Here is an 18,876-nt window from a genome sequence, read left to right as displayed (position 1 = left end):
ATAGAGCTATGGACCATCGGTGGAACTGTGAGTATGCGGATATTAAACAGACTATTCTAGAACATTATGCTGTAACGCCAGACACTTACAGGACTCAGTTCCGTACTCTAGCATGTGATGAGGAAGTGTCCTTCAAGATGTATGCCCACAAACTCAAACATCTGTGGCATCGTTGGTTGGAGGCAGAGGAGGCCTTAACCTTGGAGACCGTCCTCCAGGTCCTCCTAAAAGAGCAGTTTTACTTCAAGTGCCCCGCTGAGATCCGGGAATGGGTGCGTGAGAGAAAACCAGCGACAGTGGAGGAAGCTGCTGCTCTAGCTGATGAGGTGCTCACCATCAAGCCTCAGTGGAGGGTTCTGTTGGAGGATGGAGAGACGCCTAACAGCTCCACAACACCGGATGCCCCCAGTTATTCTGTCCCCATTGTTCCCCGTTCCTCTAAGCCACCACATGTTGATACCCGTGTTAATGTGCCTCCAGTTGCTTCTACTGCACTTTCTGGAATACGCCGAGGAGAGGAAGTAACAGAGCGCAGGTGTTATGTTTGTAGGCATCCCGGGCATTTGCAGGCCTCATGCCCAGCCAGGCCATGGAGGAATCATCCTCAAACCCCTACAGCACCTTCAGGTGGGAGCCGGCCTCCAAGTTCCCCTACCCCTTACCCAAGAGGACGCCTTGGATGGAGGGAGACCCAGCTCAGATGCTATCAATGTGGACAGCCAGGGCATCGGCAAGTCTCCTGCCCAGCTGTTCAAATGAGGACTGATCCTGCGCCCAATCGGATTGTTAATTATTTACAGCCCAGCGCCATGGAGGAAGATGTGGCACCGCTATGTGAGGACTGGCCTAGTGACTCAGCCCATGTTGCACCACCAGGAGTTTACGGGGTGCGACCTGCAGTTATGACGACTTCTGCTCATCGAGGTAAGCACTTGCAGGAGGTTGTGCTGGATGGACAGAGACTTGTTGGATTTTGTGACTCGGGTGCTTTCCTCACACTGGCTGATCCCCGAGTGGTTCGGCCTGAGGCAATCCATAGAGGACCTGGGATTGTCATTGAACTGGCTGGTGGACAATGGAGGACTATTCCCACAGCCACTGTGGATCTGAGCTTTGGTTTTGGGGTCAGGCGATGTGTGGTTGGGGTGATGGGTGGTCTGCCTGCAGCTGTTCTCCTGGGCAATGATGTGGGAGAGCTACGATGCCAATTCGTGGCTGCATGAAGCCACATGTAAGTAACGCTCTGCCTGTGTGTACTTAACCAGTGACCTGTAGAGGTCCCTAGTACGTACACAAGTTGGGAGGGGGAGGGATTGTGAAGATGTAATTTACCCTCTCACTGTATATGCTGTACAGATTCCTATTTCAAGCTGGGTTCATTGTCTTATTTGAACTACTTCTGTGTACATTTCTATTGTTGTAGGTAATCACCCCCCTAAAATGCAAGGTTATATCCTCTTGAGGCACTTCCATCCCTGGGAGTAGGGGGAGGTGGGCCTAGAGTCCAACTAGTGTAAACTCTGCTTACCTGGGAGATTCAGGCAGAGTGAGCTGAAACTTGAAGGGAGCAGGAGCTCCAGCCTGTGTGGCTGTGGACACGGACGGAGCTAGGCCTGTGTGGTGGCCCGTGGGATTGTGTGGAACTCTTTGGACTACTGTAAGGACGATTGCTTTGTAATCCGGTCCGAGGATTGTCGGGAAGGGCCCCCGAATCTGTTTTACGTGGACTTATCGTGTGCTGTTCCAGTGTTCTTGTGAATAAATCTGTTGGATCGTTCCTCGGCCTGTTGTCTCTCCTTGCTCTGCTGTACACCCCGTCACAGAACCGACCCGGAAACCGTAGCACAAAGGGGGGTACTCGGACCCTGAAGCCAGGAGCCAGAAACAAGTGGAACTGGTTAATTAACCCATTGAGGCCAGGACTAGAGGTCCTGTCCCACCCAAAGTCCCTCATAGAAGACAACAGCCCACCGATTAGGGATAAGAGGTCACCGCCAGGGCCCATAGATCCCACGGGCCAGTGTCTACGGGCATGGCTCCTTAGGCCACATCCAGCCGGGAGCAGACTCCTACGTTTCATACTGGGAAGTCTTTTCTACTTAAACAGTGCAGGAAAAGGATAGAGACCACCAGCCGGGTGGGGGATCCCGAACGCAACCAGCCACGGCACCGGCCACCACCCCCTTGGTTTATCAGAGACTTGTGTGTTTTACTAAAATTGAGTACACCAACACCCCCTGCGGTCGTCATTCCCCCAGCACCAGAGCCATCGGGTCCCGGGGCCACCATCCCTGCCCATGGAGGGGTTAACAACTTGCTGCACAACATCTCCCCGGGGTGCCCCGTAACAGCAGCATTGGTGTCCCACCTCACCACACACCATGGGTGGCGTCACGAACTTATTACGGCCTAGCCCGTACATCTACGTCCCCCCATTTTATTCGGCGTGTCCGCGAGACCCTCAAGCCACCTCCCCTGAAGGTCCGGATCCGAGCAGCGGCGGCTGCTGGCATGGGGGCGGCACATACCCATATATTGTTTTTGCACAGGGCCATTATATTGATCATTCATACTTGGTCTTCTCAGCAATACAGACAATTTCACAAAATGTGTGTTGACTTTCTTAAAAATCATAAATCTAAATGTGATTTAACATGGCACAAAACTATTTTGCGCCTTCTCTCTACCCCAAAAACGTTATGTCAACCTTTTTAACACGATTCTGCAAAAGACAGCACTGAATAAACCTAACTATATTTCTTCTTGGGAAAAAAACAAAATATTAAACTCACCCTGAGGAAGGTATTAAGATCCTAAAATGGTTTCTCTATATAGGGTGGGGAACCTTTTTATGCCAAGGACTATTTGGATATTTATAATATTATTAGCATGCCGTACAAAGGTTATCATCTTAAAGATTAGCCTGCTATAGTTGGTTAAAAATCTAATTATTTCAACCCTAATGTGATGGCTGGAACTGCTTCTCTTGGGTGAGGCATGTCATGTTAGGTGGGATTGATGAGACTCTGCTGCATACATCATATAGCAAACTGCTGAAAATTTAATCTATAAAGCTGAGTGTATGTGTGTATGTATGTATGTGTGTATGTCCGCTAAAGGAATCCGCACCGTCGCATTTACAATCACGAAATTTTGCACAGATGCCTCATGTGACTCAGGGAATGTCATAGACTATGTTTTGACAGGAAAATTTAACCCCGCGCTTTACAGTTACTCTCTAAAAAACATGTCTCCATTAAACTGAATGGAGGTGGGAGCTAGAGGCTATTAATAGCAAATGTCAGTGGTTGCTATAGGAACAAAATAAACTGTTAGTATAAGAAGCTTATGTGTGAGGTAAAAAGATGTCGGTGGGGAGACGGATAGAGAGAGACAGAAAAAGACAGACAGACACACAGACAGAGACAGACGGGGAAAGAGACAGAGAGATAGAGACAGACGGGCAAAGAGACAGACACACAGACAGAGACAGACGGGGAAAGAGACAGAGAGATAGAGACAGACGGACAAAGAGACAGATGGGCAAAGAGACAGCCCTGGAAAGAGACAGACCTGGAAAGAGATAGACTGGTAAAGAGACAGATGGCCAAAAAGACAGACGGGCAAAGAAACCGCCCTGGAAAGAGACAGCCCTGGAAAGAGACAGTGATGGAAAGAGACAGCCCTGGAAAGAGACAGCGATGAAAAGAGACAGCCCTGGAAAGAGACAGCGATGGAAAGAGACAGATGGGCAAAGAGATAGACACACAGACAGAGACAGACGGGGAAAGAGACAGAGAGATAGAGACAGATGGGTAACGAGACAGATGGGCAAAGAGACAGACTGGCAAAGAGACAGCCCTGGAAAGAGACAGAACTGGAAAGAGACAGCCCTGGAAAGAGACAGCCGGGCAATGAGACAGCCAGGCAAAGAGACAGCCACGGAAAGAGACAGCTGGGCAAAGAGACAGTCGGGCAAAGAGACAACCGTGGAAAGAGACAGCCAGGGAAAGAGACAGACCTGGAAAGAGACAGACCTGGAAAGAGACAGACATGGAAAGAGACAGCCAGGGAAAGAGACAGCCAGGGAAAGAGACATTCGGGGAAAGAGACAGACCTGGAAAGAGAAAGACCTGGAAAGAGACAGACGGGGAAAGAGACAAATGGGGAAAGAGACAGCCGGGGAAAGAGACAGCTGGGGAAAGAGAAAGTCGGGGAAAAGACAGACGGGGAAAAAGACAGACCTGGATAGAGACAGACGGGGAAAGAAACAGACGGGGAAAGAGACAGACGGGGAAAGAGACAGCCGAGGAAAGAGACAGATGGGGAACAAGTCTCTGACAGACAGATAGAGACAGACAGACATAGAGAAAGAGAGAGACACAGAGATAGAGACACAGAGATAGAGACAGACAAAGAGACTGATACAGAGAAACTGATACAGACAGAGACAGACACACATAGACAAACAGAAACTCAAAGAGAGACAGTTACTATCCCGGGCAACGCCCGGGTACTTCAGCTAGCATTACATAAAATACACTGCGACTGCTGTATAAATATAACATAGGATACGCTGAGACTTGTCTGTTGTATATACTGTATAGTATACACTGAGATTCCACTATATATTTCAGACAGGATAAACTGAGACTGCTGTATACATCACATATGATACATTGAGACTCTGCTTTATACATCACATAGGAGACACTGAGACACTGCTGTATACATCACATAGCAAACACTGACTACTGAATATATTACATAAAATACGCCGCTATTGCTGCATAAATGTAACATAGAATACACTAAGGGGTACTTTGCACGCTGCGACATCGCTAGCTGATAATAGCGATGCCGAGCGCCATAGTACCCGCCCCTGTCGCACATGCGATATCTTGTGATAGCTGCCATAGCGAACATTATCGCTACGGCAGCTTCACACGCACTTACCTGCCCTGCGACGTTGCTCTGGCCGGCGACCCACCTCCTTCCTAAGAGGGTGAGTCATGCGGCGTCACAGCGACGTCACACGGCAGGCGGCCAATAGAAGCGGAGGGGCGGAGATGAGCGGGACATAAACATCCCGCCCACCTCCTTCCTTCCGCATTGGCGGTGGAGGCAGGTAAGGAGATGTTCCTCGCTCCTGCGGCTTCACACACAGCGATGTGTGCTGCCGCAGGAACGAGGAACAACATTGTATCTTCTATTGGTGCGACATTATGGAAATGTCCGACGCTACACAGATCACCGATTTATGACGCTTTTGCGATCGTTTATCGGCACATCTAGGCTTTACACGTTGCGATGTCGTTACCGGTGCCGGATGTGCGTCACTTTCGATTTGACCCCGACGATATCTCTGTAGCGATGTCGCAACGTGCAAAGTACCCCTAAGACTCGTTTGCTCTATATAACACATAGGATACACTGAGATCCCACTGTATATCACATAAGATAAACCGACTCTGCTGTATATGTGACACCCTGGACTAACCAGGTAGTCACAGTTAGTGCCCCGCATAACACCGGTCCCCTAAAAAGGAGTCATCAGCCAACCACAAAAACCCTAGTCACCTCCCTCAGGGCTTGATGGACACACCAGGGGGGCGGAGCCAGGTGGATGGCACGCCCACCGAGGAGTTCAGAGAGCCTGAGGAAGGAGAAACACAGTTAGTTGTCAGTTCAGTTCAGTAGTGAGTGGAGTTGTTAGTAGGAGTGAGGAGGTGAAGCCTGTGAGACAGGCCGGTGACAGACAAACAGGTGTGAGGGTCGTAGCCCGCACACCTTGGCTAGGAGGCAAGCTGTGGCCTCAGCCTGCAGGAGCCGGGAATACGGGAACCGTGGTGGACCGGGACAGGGTAGTGGCCCGCCGGTACCGACAAGGGGAACCGACTCGGAAACCGGAGCACACAGTGGGGTACTCAGACCCTGAAACGAGGTCCAGAATCCACTGGACTGAGTTAATTAACTGATTGCGGTCTGGAATATAGGTCCTTTCCCACTCAAGTCCCGACTGAAGACAATAGCCCACCGAGGGGGATAGAAAGCCACTGCACAGGCAGAGAGATCCCACGGGCCAGCGTCTGCGGGCAAATGGGCTCTCCCGACATACACAAAGCCGTCCAGGTGGGGGACCCGACCGCAGCCGGCTGCGGGCACCGACCACCATCAACTTGGTTTACCAGTGACTTGTGCGTTCCAATAACAGGGAGTACAACAGTGCCCTCCGGCTGCGCACATCGCCCTGCACCGCCCAGCTATCCCCAACGGGTCCCGGGAGCCTTCATCCCTGCCCACGAAGGGGTCAACATATGGCTGCACTACCATCTCCCCCGGGTGCCCCGTAACTGCAGCGGTGGTGTCTAACTTCACCACATCCCGTGGGTGGCGTCACGAACTCAAGCACGGCTCCGGCCGTGCACCTACCTAACCCCCCACTGAAAGCGCCATCATCTCCTTTCAGAGCGAAGTGACCCCGGGTCCGGAGGCGCTCGAGCCACCCAAAAACGAGCCCGGATCCGAGCGGCTCGGCTGCGGCCGAGTGCGGGGCGGTACATATACATCACATATGATACCTTGAGACTCTGCTGTTTACATCACATAGGAGACACTGAGACTGCTGTGTAGACATCCCATAGAAGACAATGAGACTCTGCTGTATACATCACATAGGTTCATCCATATATCACATAGGATTCTATGAGAATGTTTTATATATGTATGTAAGTATATATACAGAGCTCGCCATAAATGAATACACCCCTTTTGAAAAGTAGCATTGTAATCAATATCTCACTGCAAACAAGATTGATTTGGACCAGATTGAGTATTTTAGAACATTTATTTAACCCATAACATAAAAGTAAGGTTAAGAATATAATTTTCATTACAAAATCCTCAGTTTTTCTCAAATTAGATGATTCAAAAATGAACATACCAACATAAAAAACAACTATATTTTGTGTAACATCCATAATGTTTAAGGACAGCCCAGATTCTTCTAGGCGTGGGATGAACAAGGTGGCATAACAGCATACCAGGTGACACTGTTTGGCATCCGTGCACACATCTCCTGCTGATGCTATCCTCACAGCTGTATCACAGCTTTTCCACACACCTACTTGTTCTGGAACTACGTGAAAATGACTCGGGAAAGTCGAATAATTACATTTAATTTTGGTTGCCTGCATAAAGAAATACCATTTTTCATCTACTGTGGAAACCGTCTATCACAAAAAGTTTTATTTGCATCTATTTGAGACTGTGCGGAGAATACGATTTATCTGCTGCTAAAGGTTTCACCTTTGTCTAGCTGTATCGCTACATTTACCTTATAGAGTACACTCTGCATCATTTTCTATAGTTTAAGGGGTACTTTACACGCTGCAACATCGCTGCTGATATATCGGCGGGGTCACGTCGTTAGTGACGCATATCTGGCGCCAGTAGCGACATCACAGCGTGTGACACAAATGAGCGGCGATCAACGAGCGCAAAAACGTGCAAAATCGTTGCTCGTTGACACGTCGTTCATTTCCATAATATCAGTGCTGCTGCAGGTACGATGTTGTTTGTCGTTCCTGTGGCAGCACTCATCGCTATGTGTGACGCTACTGGAACGACAAACATCTCCTTACCTGCGTCCACCGGAAAAGGAGGAAGGAAGGAGGTGGGCGGCATCTACCGGCCGCTCATCTCCTCCCCTCCTTTTCTATTGGGCGGCGGTTCAGTGACGCTGCTGTGACGTCGCTGTGATGCTGAACGAACCGCCCCCTTAGAAAGGAGGCGATTCGCCGGTCACAGCGACGTCGCAAAGCAGGTATGTGCGTGTGACGCTGCCGTAGCGATAATGTTCGCTACGACAGCGAGCACCACATATTGGCCGTGCGATGGGGGCGGGTGCATTTGCTAGCGATGTCACAGCAAATATAAGGGAGGAAACTATGGTGGTGCAGAAAAATGGAGAGAATTGTGTGTAAAAGTGATAAGTTTATATTGGATTCTGTAGTGGAGCACAATGTCAGTGAAAGTTGGTGAACAAAATTTATTTGCTTAAATCAGACTGCGCACAGATGTCATCCGAGTGCAGTCCAATAAATGCTATGCTCCCATAGACTTGAATGGGCACATGCCATTCATTTTGTGCAGCCAATCAAAGCATGCTGTAATTTTTTTCACTGACATTGTCATAGAAAAAAATTGGGTATCAGCCATTGAAAAATCAGAGCAGCCATTGAATAACATCGGTCCAAGTACTATCCAATAACTCATCACCACTTGTCCGATGTGTATGCTTGTCTGAGGGAGCCCAAAATAGTATGGCAATAGTACCTGCAATTGGTATTCAGGTGGCACGTGTAAACATCTACTATTGCAATATTAAAGCAATGAAGCTGGCTAAAAAATGATTAACCAACACAAACACATTGGTAGGTAAACATTTGTTTAATTTAAAAAAAATTTTGGCTTGCGAGTCTCAAAATATCGGAATTCCGCTTTCAGTGACACAAGCTTTGAATTTAGAAATTAGTGCTTAAACTGTGTGGGAGACAAACAGCTAGTACTGTTGTTGTTAGTGTTCGATATTGTGAGTGCGTTGTTAAGTGTTGTTAAACTATTTAGTGCTGTTACTGTGGTATCCCATAGACCAATTAATTTACAGTCACACACTAGTTCTATATATCACTTGAATCTTCAAAGTAGTATTTACAGGCTAAAGCTGGAGTTGCACTTGCGTGTGACTTGTGCAAGGATAGCATCGCATCGCCCAGACTGTCTGGTGGCTCTCCTGACAGGAGCAGGTCACCTGCATGGAAATACATGAAGCTGACACACTCCTGTCAGGAGAGCCAGCGGCTGGTCCGAACAGTGCAATGTGATCCTCGCGCGAGTCACACGCTAGTGCGACTCCACCCTGAGATTATCACTCCCATTTTCAACATGGTACATCAATACTGAATCATTCAGTAAACCACAACTGAATTTGGCCATTTCTATCCCTATGCTACATGCAGTGAGCTCCAATACCTACACAGTACAAGCATAAAATAGTATTCCTGGCCAACCCCTATAATTTCTACTGGCTGTCACAGCACCACCTGATAGCTGTGCTAGACCATGAGAACTGATTGCAGCAGGGCATTATGGGGAAACCCCAGTCTGCAGTAGTGAGTAAAATAGTGCATATATATAGTACAAATTATATATATATATATATATATATATATATATATATATATATATATATATATATATATATACAGTACAGACCAAACGTTTGGACACACCTTCTCATCTCTAGAACAACTGTTAAGAGGAGACTTTGTGCAGCAGGCCTTCATGGTAAAATAGCTGCTAGGAAATCACTGCTAAGGACAGGCAACAAGCAGAAGAGACTTGTTTGGGCTAAAGAACACAAGGAATGGACATTAGACCAGTGGAAATCTGTGCTTTGGTCTGATGAGTCCAAATTTTGAGATCTTTGGATCCAACCACCGTGTCTTTGTAGAAAAGGTGAACGGATGGACTCTACATGGCTGGTTCCCACCGTGAACCATGGAGGAGTAGGTGTGATGGTGTGGGGGTGCTTTGCTGGTGACACTGTTTGGGATTTATTCAAAATTGAAGGCATACAGAACCAGCATGCCTACCACAGCATCTTGCAGCGGCGTGCTATTCCATCCGGTTCGCGTTTAGTTGGACCATCATTTATTTTTCAACAGGCTGTGTAAGGGCTATTTGACTAAGAAGGAGAGTGATGGGGTGCTACGCCAGATGACCTGGCCTCCACAGTCACCAGACCTGAACCCAATCGAGATGGTGTGGGGGTGAGCTGGACCGCAGAGTGAAGGGAAAAGGGCCAACAAGTGCTAAGCATTCTATGGGAACTCCTTCAAGACTGTTAGAAGACCATTTCCGGTGACTACCTCTTGAATCTCATCAAGAGAACGCCAAGAGTGTGCAAAGCAGTAATCAGAGCAAAAGGTGGCTACTTTGAAGAACATATATAGAATATAAGACAATTTTTTCAGTTGTTTCACACTTTAAGTATTTAATTCTACATGTTGTAATTCATAGTTTTGATACCTTCAATGTGAATCTACAATTTTCAGAGTCCTGATAATAAAGAAAACTCTTTGAATGAGAAGGCGTGTCCAAACTTTTGGTCTGTACTGTGTATGTATATATATATATATATATATATATATATATATATGTATATTATAGAAACAGGGATGAAAGGGGCCTTCAGGGACCATTTTTTCTTGGATCCAAACATGGCCCCCAGCAGGCTTTTACATTTACATTTTCCCTGAGATGCAGCAGCATTTCAGAGTAAAACATACCTGAGTGAAGTGATGAAGCATCTGATTCATGCTGCTCATGGTTCGGGCCATAGGAATCTCAGGACAAGTTCCTTTAACATTATATTTACTTTTCTGGCTAGCACGTTGCCACACAAGGGTTTGCTCTACATCATAAAGAATAAAACCTTATGAAGAAAAGTGCTATACCTAAAGAATGATACATTTTGATAAAATAATACTTATATTTACATAGCACCAACATATTCTACAGCATTTACAATTGAACAGCGACAATAAAGACGTTACAAAGTAACACTCCTGTAACAACAGTTACAAGAGGAGTCAGAGCCCTGCTCACAAGCTTACAATCTATAAAGAAATAGGTAAAAAGTGCTGGTGGACTGTGGTCCTGCCATCATTCTAATAAATAGGGGTTTTGAAATAAAGTTACTGACCCACAAAATAATTATCCTAGCCCAATGAGTCAATGGAAATAACATGTTAATATTAGAAGTTATGTTTTAACTTTGAGTTTAAAGTTTAAATGTGTTGTGTTTTGTATAGAAAGAACAGGGTTTAAATTGAGACCAGCTGCTGGTTTACTTTCTGCCCGAGATTTCCTGGCGTGTCTAGCTTTCCGAGTGTTTCCATGTACACAGTACCTGAGACATCCTTCATCTGCAATGCATTCACCCGAACCGTAAGTAAAATGATTGAAACAAATGCTTTATTTACCCAAGGGGACTGTGGCCACAATTAGATGAGTGCCCAAAAATCAGCTTACAAACTTAAGGCCGCTTTACACACTGCGATATCGGTACCGATATCGCCAGCATGTGTACCCGCCCCCATCGGTTGAGCAACACGGGCCAATCGCTGCCCGTGTCGCACAACATCGTCCGGACCCGTCACACGGACTTACCTTCTCTGCGACGTCGCTGTGACCGGCGAACCGCCTCCTTTCTAAGGGGGAGGTTCGTTCAGCATCACAGCGACGTCACAGCAGCATCACTGAACCGCCGCCCAATAGAAGCGGAGGGGCGGAGATGAGCGGGAAGTAACATCCCGCCCACCTCCTTCCTTCCACATTGTGGCCAGGACGCAGGTAAGGTGAGGTTCCTCGTTCCTGTGGTGTCACACGGAGCGATGTGTGCTGCCGCAGGAACGAGGAACAACTTCGTTACTGCTGCAGTAACGATATTTGAGAATGGACCCCCATGTCACCGATGAGCGATTTTTCACGTTTTTGCGACGATGAAAAATCGCTCATAGGTGTCACACGCAACGGCATCGCTAAAGAGACCGGATATGCGTCACAAATTCCGTGACCCCAACGAGATCACTTGAGCGATGTCGTAGCGTTTAAAGCCCGCTTTAGTCCTTTCCATGGTAGTTGCTGACTTTCCAGGCCCAATCATTTGCAATCATTTTTGGCTGGCTTGTCTCACACAGTGTTCATATTTCAACAAAAATGGTAGTTGCAATGTGCATGGTGGTGAGTGGAATATTTATCCCTGGCGTATTTAAATTTGGGCACCCCTGGTCCAAATTACTGTTAATGTGATCAATTAAGCAAGTTGAAGATGAACTGATCTCTAAAAAAGCATAAACTTGAAGATGACACATTTTTTAGGCAAAAAAAAAGAAAAAAATTAAAATAAACAAAAGAGGAAAATAGGCCAATGCAAAAGTTTGGGCACCCTGCATGGTTAGTATGTAGTAGCACCCCCTTTGGCAAGTATCAGCTTGTAAACACTTTTTTTGTAGCAGCCAAGAGTCTTTCAATTATTGTTTGAGGGATTTTCATCCTTTCTTCCTTGGAAAGTCTTCCAGTTCTGTGAGATTCCTGGGTCGTCTTGCATGCTCTGCTCTTTTGAGGTCTGCCTACAGATTTTCAATGATGTTCAGATCAGAGAACTGCGAGGGCCATTGTAAAATCTTCCGCTTGTGCCTTTTGAGGTAGTCTGTTGTGGATTTTGACTTTTGTTTAGGATAATTATTAGGGATGATCGAATACCTCAAATATTCGGCTTCGCGAATATTTTCCAAATAGGTCGCCGCTATTCGACTATTCGCGAATATTTGATGCGCAATGTAAGTCTATGAGAAACCCGAATATCAACTATTTGGAAAAATTCGGGCTTCCCATAGACTTACATTGCGCATCGAATATTCGCATATCGGCCACCTATTCGGAAATATTTGCGAAGCCGAATATTTGAGGTATTCGATCATCCCTAATAATTATCCATTTGTAGAAGCCATCCTCTTTTCAACTTAATCTTTTTACACATGGTGTTATGTTTGTATAAGAATTTGTTGAAATTTCATAGAATCTGTACTTCACTCTACCTGTAAAATGTTCGCTGTGACATTGGCAGCAACACAACCCCAAAGCATGATTGATCTCCAATGATTAATGGTTAGTAAGTTGTGCTTTTCCTGAAATTCTGTGCCCTTTTTTTCTTTACACGTATCTTTGATTATTTTGGCCAAAGCATTCTATTTAACCTCATCGGTCGACAGGACTTGTTTTCAAAATGCATGTTTAGATGTTCTTTTGCATACTTCAAACATTATGGTGAGAATGAACGAGAGGTTTTCTTCTGAAACCTCTTCCATGAAGGCCATATTTCTGCAGGTGTCTCTGAACAGTAGAACATTATACCACAATTTCAGAGTCTGTTAAATCTACTTGAAGGTCTTTTGCAGTCAAGCGGGGGTTCTGATTTGCCTCTCTAGCAAACCATGGAGCAACTCTCACAGAAATTTTGCTTGGTTTCCAAGACCTTCTTGACCTCCCTTTTTCCTGTTAACTGCTATTTCTTAATTATATTTCGAACTGAGGAAAGGGCAACTTGAAAATGCTTTGTTATCTTCTTATAGCAGTCTCCTGCTTTGTGGGCCTCCATCATTTTCAGAGTGCTAGGCGGCTGCTTAAAAGAACTCATGCTACTGGTTTTTGGCACAAGGTTAGAGGATGCCCGGCTTTTATAAAGATTTGAAATTTGCATCACCTGGTCTATCCTAATGATGATAGTGAACAAACCATAACCTTAGCAGGCTAATTATGGCCTGAAGCCTTTGTCAAAGTTATCTAATCACACAAATCTACAAAGCATTGGCCCAGTTTCCTTTTTGTAATTTTTAAAGCACCCTGACTCTGGCTGCTCCTGGGATGTGATATCCGTCATCCCAGATTATTTGTCTGACTGTCCCCTGATGAACCCTGTGCACCCCACAGGGGAAAACGTGTCGGAATGCCTATTTCCGCTGATGACCCTGACTGATGGATCTTCTAATCAGATGAGTTATTTATTATCCATGGTGCAATTTTTGCATATCTGTTTTTAATACATTTCTTTTGTGTGGTGCACTTTTTGTATAGTGTAGGGTATACCAGGGACTACCAGGGCTTCCTGTCGGTGAATGGGGACGCCACAACCCTAGGGCGTCATACCCTCCATTGCTAGGTAGGGACAGACTTAGGGCCCATTAGATTCAGTTTTTATCCCTACCCGGTATCTTTGTTGCTAAATTACCCTCTGGGCTTACCTGTCCCTGTACATTTAAACCCTTATAATAGGTTACTTATATTTATATTTTTTGGTGTTGTTTTAACCTAGTAGAAATATTAAAGATTATATTTTATATATGGGGTTTGTTCTTTTTGGTTCTCTATATGGGGTAGGGACTTCAGCCAGAGCAGGAGTGGGTGGACACGTTGGTGTCAAGGCTTGCAAATGGGTGTCCACTGACCGCAGATAGGTCAGGATCCGGTCTTGTTTTTCTTGTTAATGGACCATCTTTTGCTGCATGCCTGCAAGCTGGGTGGTACTGGAGCCAGCGGAATCCATGGCCTAGGCAAACTGTAATGTTTGGGGGAGTGAGCAGGGGGTGGACCCACTGAGCTGCAGCATTGTCTCAACCTAGAGGGACATAAATTAGCAACTACATCATCTTCACTAGAGCCTCTGATGACGAGGGTGTGCCGCCCCGTGCTCGGCTGGAACCGAGCCGCTCGGGTCCGGACTTTCAGTGGGTGGCTCGAGGGTCTCCGGACCCGGGGGTCCTGCGGTCACTCCGACCAAAAAGGGGTTGGCAGTTTGGGGGATGTAGGTGTACGGCCGGAGCCGTGTTCTAAGTTCCTGATGCCACCCACGGGATGTGGTCAAGGTGGACACCACCGCTGCAGTTACGGGGCACCAGGGGGAGATGGTATGCAACAAGTTGTTAACCGCTCCATGGGCAGGGATGGTGGCCCCGGGACCCATTGGGGGTGTTTTGGCGGTGCAGGGAGATGGGCGGCCGGAGGGCACTGGTGCTCTCACTATTAGAATGAAACACTCGAGTCTCTGGTAAACCAAGATGATGGTGGCTGGTGCCCGCAGCCGGCTGCAGCCGGGTTCCCCCACCCGGTTGGTGGTCTCTGCCTTTCTCCTGCACCTGTTTGAGTTGTTGGATTACCTGCGCTTGCAGCGTCAGGAGTCCGCTCCCCGGCTTGTGGATGTCGGAAGAGCCCGTTTGCCCGCAGATGCTGGCCCGTGGGATTTCTGAGCCATGGCGGTGGCTTTCTATCCCCCTTGTTGGGTTGCTGTCTTCTATGAGGGACTTTGGGTGGGAAAGGACCTAAAGTCCAGACCGCAATCAGTTAATTAACTCAGTCCAGTAGTTTCTAGACCTTGTTTCAGGGTCTGAGTACCCCCTCTTGTGCTCCGGTTTCCAAGTCGGTTCCCCGGGTCGGTACCGGCGGGCCACTGCCCTGTCCCGGTCCACCACGGTTCCACCGAGTCGTCTTCCCGGCTCCTACAGGCAAAGGCCTCCGTATGCCTCCCAGTCAAAGATGCTCGAGCTCCAACCCTGGCACCCGTCAGTCTGTCACAGGCCTGTCACACAGGCCTGACCTCCTCCACTGCACTCTCAGAACCAACTCCCCGTGTACCGTTTAAACTGAACTGTTCTGTGTTTTTCCTCCCTCAGACTCTCTGAACTCCTCGGTGGGCGTCGCCAACCACATGGCTAAGCGAGGTGACTAGGGTTTTATGTGGTTGGCTGGTGTTACCTAGTGAGGGGACTGGTGTTGTGCGGGGCTCTATCTGTGACTACCTGGCTTGTCCAGGGCATCATACTCCCCCTTGGTTAACCACAGACCATCCGCGGGCTGTCCGACCACCACCGGTTTATTTTGTTTTGAACTGTAAGAGATAAAAACAACATATTATAAGCATAATAACATATTTACATCATATGAAACCTTATGTTCTTCCCTTGCAGGAGGCAGTTTACTTAAACGTTGCAAACATTTTTATTAACCGGGAACGGGACGGGACCGGGTCCTTTCCATTTTTGCCCACCCAAGCAAACCTAAACCTTGATGCTGCCTCTAAAAACAGGTCAGCACCCCTTTTCCCCAGTCCAGGAAACGGGTTCGGGTCCGGGTGTTGCCCACACGGGCCGGGTAATAAGTTCCTTACCCAGCAGTCTCTCAGAGGCCCCACGTCCAGGGGACCCCTGACCCGGAGGGTTGTCACCGGTCTGCATGGTGAAGGGACCTCAGCCTACAACCAGCCTCTCCGGAGACTGCAGGACAATGAAAAGGTGGTCCAGGGATTATTTACAAGGCCCAATAATGTTTTTGGGTGGCCTGCAAGTTCTCGGCCTTGTCTCTATTTTAAATGGGGGTCAACAACGGGAGTTTAACTTGGTCCCAACAGGGATGGGCAGTATGGTAGCCGGGAACTGCTAACTCCCAACATTCTTAATCTGGTGAGAATTTAGTTAATTGACATTCATTCAAACAATCAACATACAACACCCCTACATTGCAGTCTCCCTGTATCTGAGTGGGGGCTGACCAAAGTTAGGGAGTATGGACCTTATGACCCCACTACTCTCATGTGGGGCAGGTGGAGGAGAGGGGACGGTAGGTCCCTCTTCCTGAGTGTCAGGTATGGCTGGCAGAGACCTGCGGGGGCATGGTGTAGGTGCATCCCTGGGCGCTCGCTCTGGTGTTTCACTGCCGGACCTCTCTGGCTCTATTTCTTCCACTGGTTGTGGTAACATTATAACGGGAACAATCACCGCGCCATTCTGCATAGGCCAATCAGCTGGAAAATCACCCATCACTGTGTGGATCACGTCTTTCTTCTCCACGCTCGGCGTGGGAACAGGAACCTCATCCATCAGCTTTAGGGGCCCTGGGCATCTCTTCAGGTGCTCCCCGGAAACAGTGGCCGTGGTCTTTCCCTGGTCGTGACTAATCAGATAAGTCTTCTCGTCCTCCCATCCAGTTGGCTGCATGATGTAGGGGGTCCTCTCCCACTGATCATCCAGCTTGTGCGTCCTCCTTTTACGCTTCAGCACCACATCTCCGGGTCCAAAAGGGGCAGCCTGAGCCCATGTGTTGAAGCGTTGTTCCTGCCTCTCCCGGCTTTCACGCAGATTCTTCTCCACATACTCCTGGATCTGTCGGTACTGCTTCTGTCATTTGGCATCCCAGTTGGCAGTGGGAGGAAGAGTTTCAAGCACTTCTATGTCCAATTCTAGGTCCACTGGCAGCCGTCCCGGCAAGGCTCTCATCAAATACGCAGGTGTACACTTGGTGGAGCTGCAAGGGATGTTATAGTACATGTCCACCAAGTCGGGCAACTTCTCAGGCCACAAATTCCGCTCTTCCAGGGGCAGTGTCTTGAGGAGATTAAGGACCAAATGGTTCATTTTCTTGCATATCCCATTAGTTTGGGCATGGTAAGGAGTGGTCCGAATCTTCTTGCACCCTTACAAGTGGCAGAACTCCTGGAACACCTCAGTACGGGTTTCAAAGGCGACCTGGAGTTTATCAAAAATGGCGGTTACCGAGGCCGGGTCCGTGTCTGCCCAAGTATCCACCTCCACCTCTATCTGTGACTACCTGGCTTGTCCAGGGCATCACAAGGGTAGGTTTGTACTGGAAGGTAGCCACCAAGTGCTACTTTAGGGAATCCTCGTACTGCAACAGTTGGCCCCAGGGGTCTCTGACGTAGTCAGTTGCATACTGGATGGGTAGTGTAGACAGGTGCAGCAGGTACGGCAGGCATGTCTGGTATGGATAGATGCAGCACGTACAGCAGATATAGCAGGCACAGTGGGTATGGATAGATGCAGCAGGTATGGCTGGAGCAAGTGGTATGGATAGGTGCAGCAGGTACAGCAGATACTAGGGTACAGATAAGTGTTAGCACACACAGCGTAAGACTTCAGGGCTTAGGGTACTCGGTCCCGGGCATGTGCGACACTCAGAGGGATGGTCACGATCATGGCCGGTGCCCGGTCCCGGACCCTGGGGGGTCGGTTAAAAAATAAAAAAAATAAAAGGGGGAAAGAAAAGAAAAAGGGAATTGTAGTGACTACACCACTTGCGGTTTGCGGCCAGATTTGGGGGCCGCCACTGTAGAGCTGGGGCTGATGGAATATGCAGCTCTGATGATTTGGGCCCTCCACAAGTAGGGCTCAGCCCCGGCAGGTGATGATGGTGGTAGTGGTGTTTGGAGCTGGTGTTGCGGTACAGTGTGCCGGAAATGATTCAGTCCACACAAGTGATGTGGTTGATGTCACTTTACTCACGGTAAAAGGTGCAGCCGCCTGGTACTGTCTTCTACCAAGGTGGACTCTAGGGAATCCCTTCTTCTCAGACTCCCGTGCTGGTACCGTTTGATATGAACCCTTCCTGCACCTTCAGCTTCACCAGCGGTTAACAGACAGAACCTGAGCTGAGCTCCAGTTACCAGCCCCAGGCTACAAACAAGTATTTGTAGCACCCCGGGGTTGCCACAGTAACAACACAAAGGGTTAACTCCCCACACAACACTAGCAAGTGTTGGCCAGAAGTGGGAGATCAAGCTGCTTCCCTGTATATTCTGGTGTGGAGAGGAAGTGGTCAGTTTAGTTTCAGTTTTGTTTGTGCAGTCAGTGCAGAGGACTGAGGAGGAAGCATCTGCAGGTTGGAGCTGGCTCTAGCTTACCACAGGATCCGCTGACCAATTCCAGGCCTAAGCCGAGGGTCTGACGAAAGGAGACAGATTAATCAGAGGAACATACCTGGGAGAAAGAGCATTGCTGAACTCACCCCAGTGGAGTGCACAGAACGAATGCCGGATCCGAGGCTGAGCAGATTACACACAGCACAGCTAACACCGGAGAAGTGAAGATTCCAGATCTTTCACCTGTACCACAGACACAGCAACACACAGGAGAGTTCAGGATCATACAAGTAAGGAGTTGAGCTGCCTCTCAGGTCAGTATCCGGGAGGAGAACAGAGCCGTCGGCCTAGTTTACGAAGCAGCAGGGCCACACAAGCACAGTGCAGAAAAGGGAGCCAAAACGGCCCGGCTGGGTGGGAGAAACCCTGAACTCTTCACAGACTCCGTGGACAGTACTCTGCTGAATACCATCATCAGTAAAGGACAAAGACACTGCAAAACCGTGAGTCTGCTTGTTTATTGTGCTCGTGTCCTGCACCTCCCCACAGACTATCACACTGCCCCGGGGAGAAGGCTCTACCCGTGGGGAGCCATCCCATCTCAA

General features: G+C 48.1%; 1 protein-coding gene across 1 annotated transcript in view; it reads left to right on the top strand.

The window, feature by feature from the left end:
• The window catches only part of LOC142301400 (tyrosine 3-monooxygenase-like), a 207,858-nt gene that overhangs the window by 122,151 nt on the left and 66,831 nt on the right, over window positions 1-18,876 (top strand). The window contains exon 7 of the mRNA XM_075342399.1: window positions 10,878-11,013. Within this exon, the coding sequence (XP_075198514.1) occupies window positions 10,878-11,013 (136 nt within the window). The remainder of the gene's footprint in view (window positions 1-10,877; window positions 11,014-18,876) is intronic.

Source organism: Anomaloglossus baeobatrachus, chromosome 4 (genome assembly GCF_048569485.1).
Source record: "Anomaloglossus baeobatrachus isolate aAnoBae1 chromosome 4, aAnoBae1.hap1, whole genome shotgun sequence".
In the NCBI taxonomy this organism is placed as follows: Eukaryota; Metazoa; Chordata; class Amphibia; order Anura; family Aromobatidae; genus Anomaloglossus; species Anomaloglossus baeobatrachus.
Note: the sequence above shows the minus strand (reverse complement) of the source record. Positions and strands in the feature narration are given on the sequence as shown.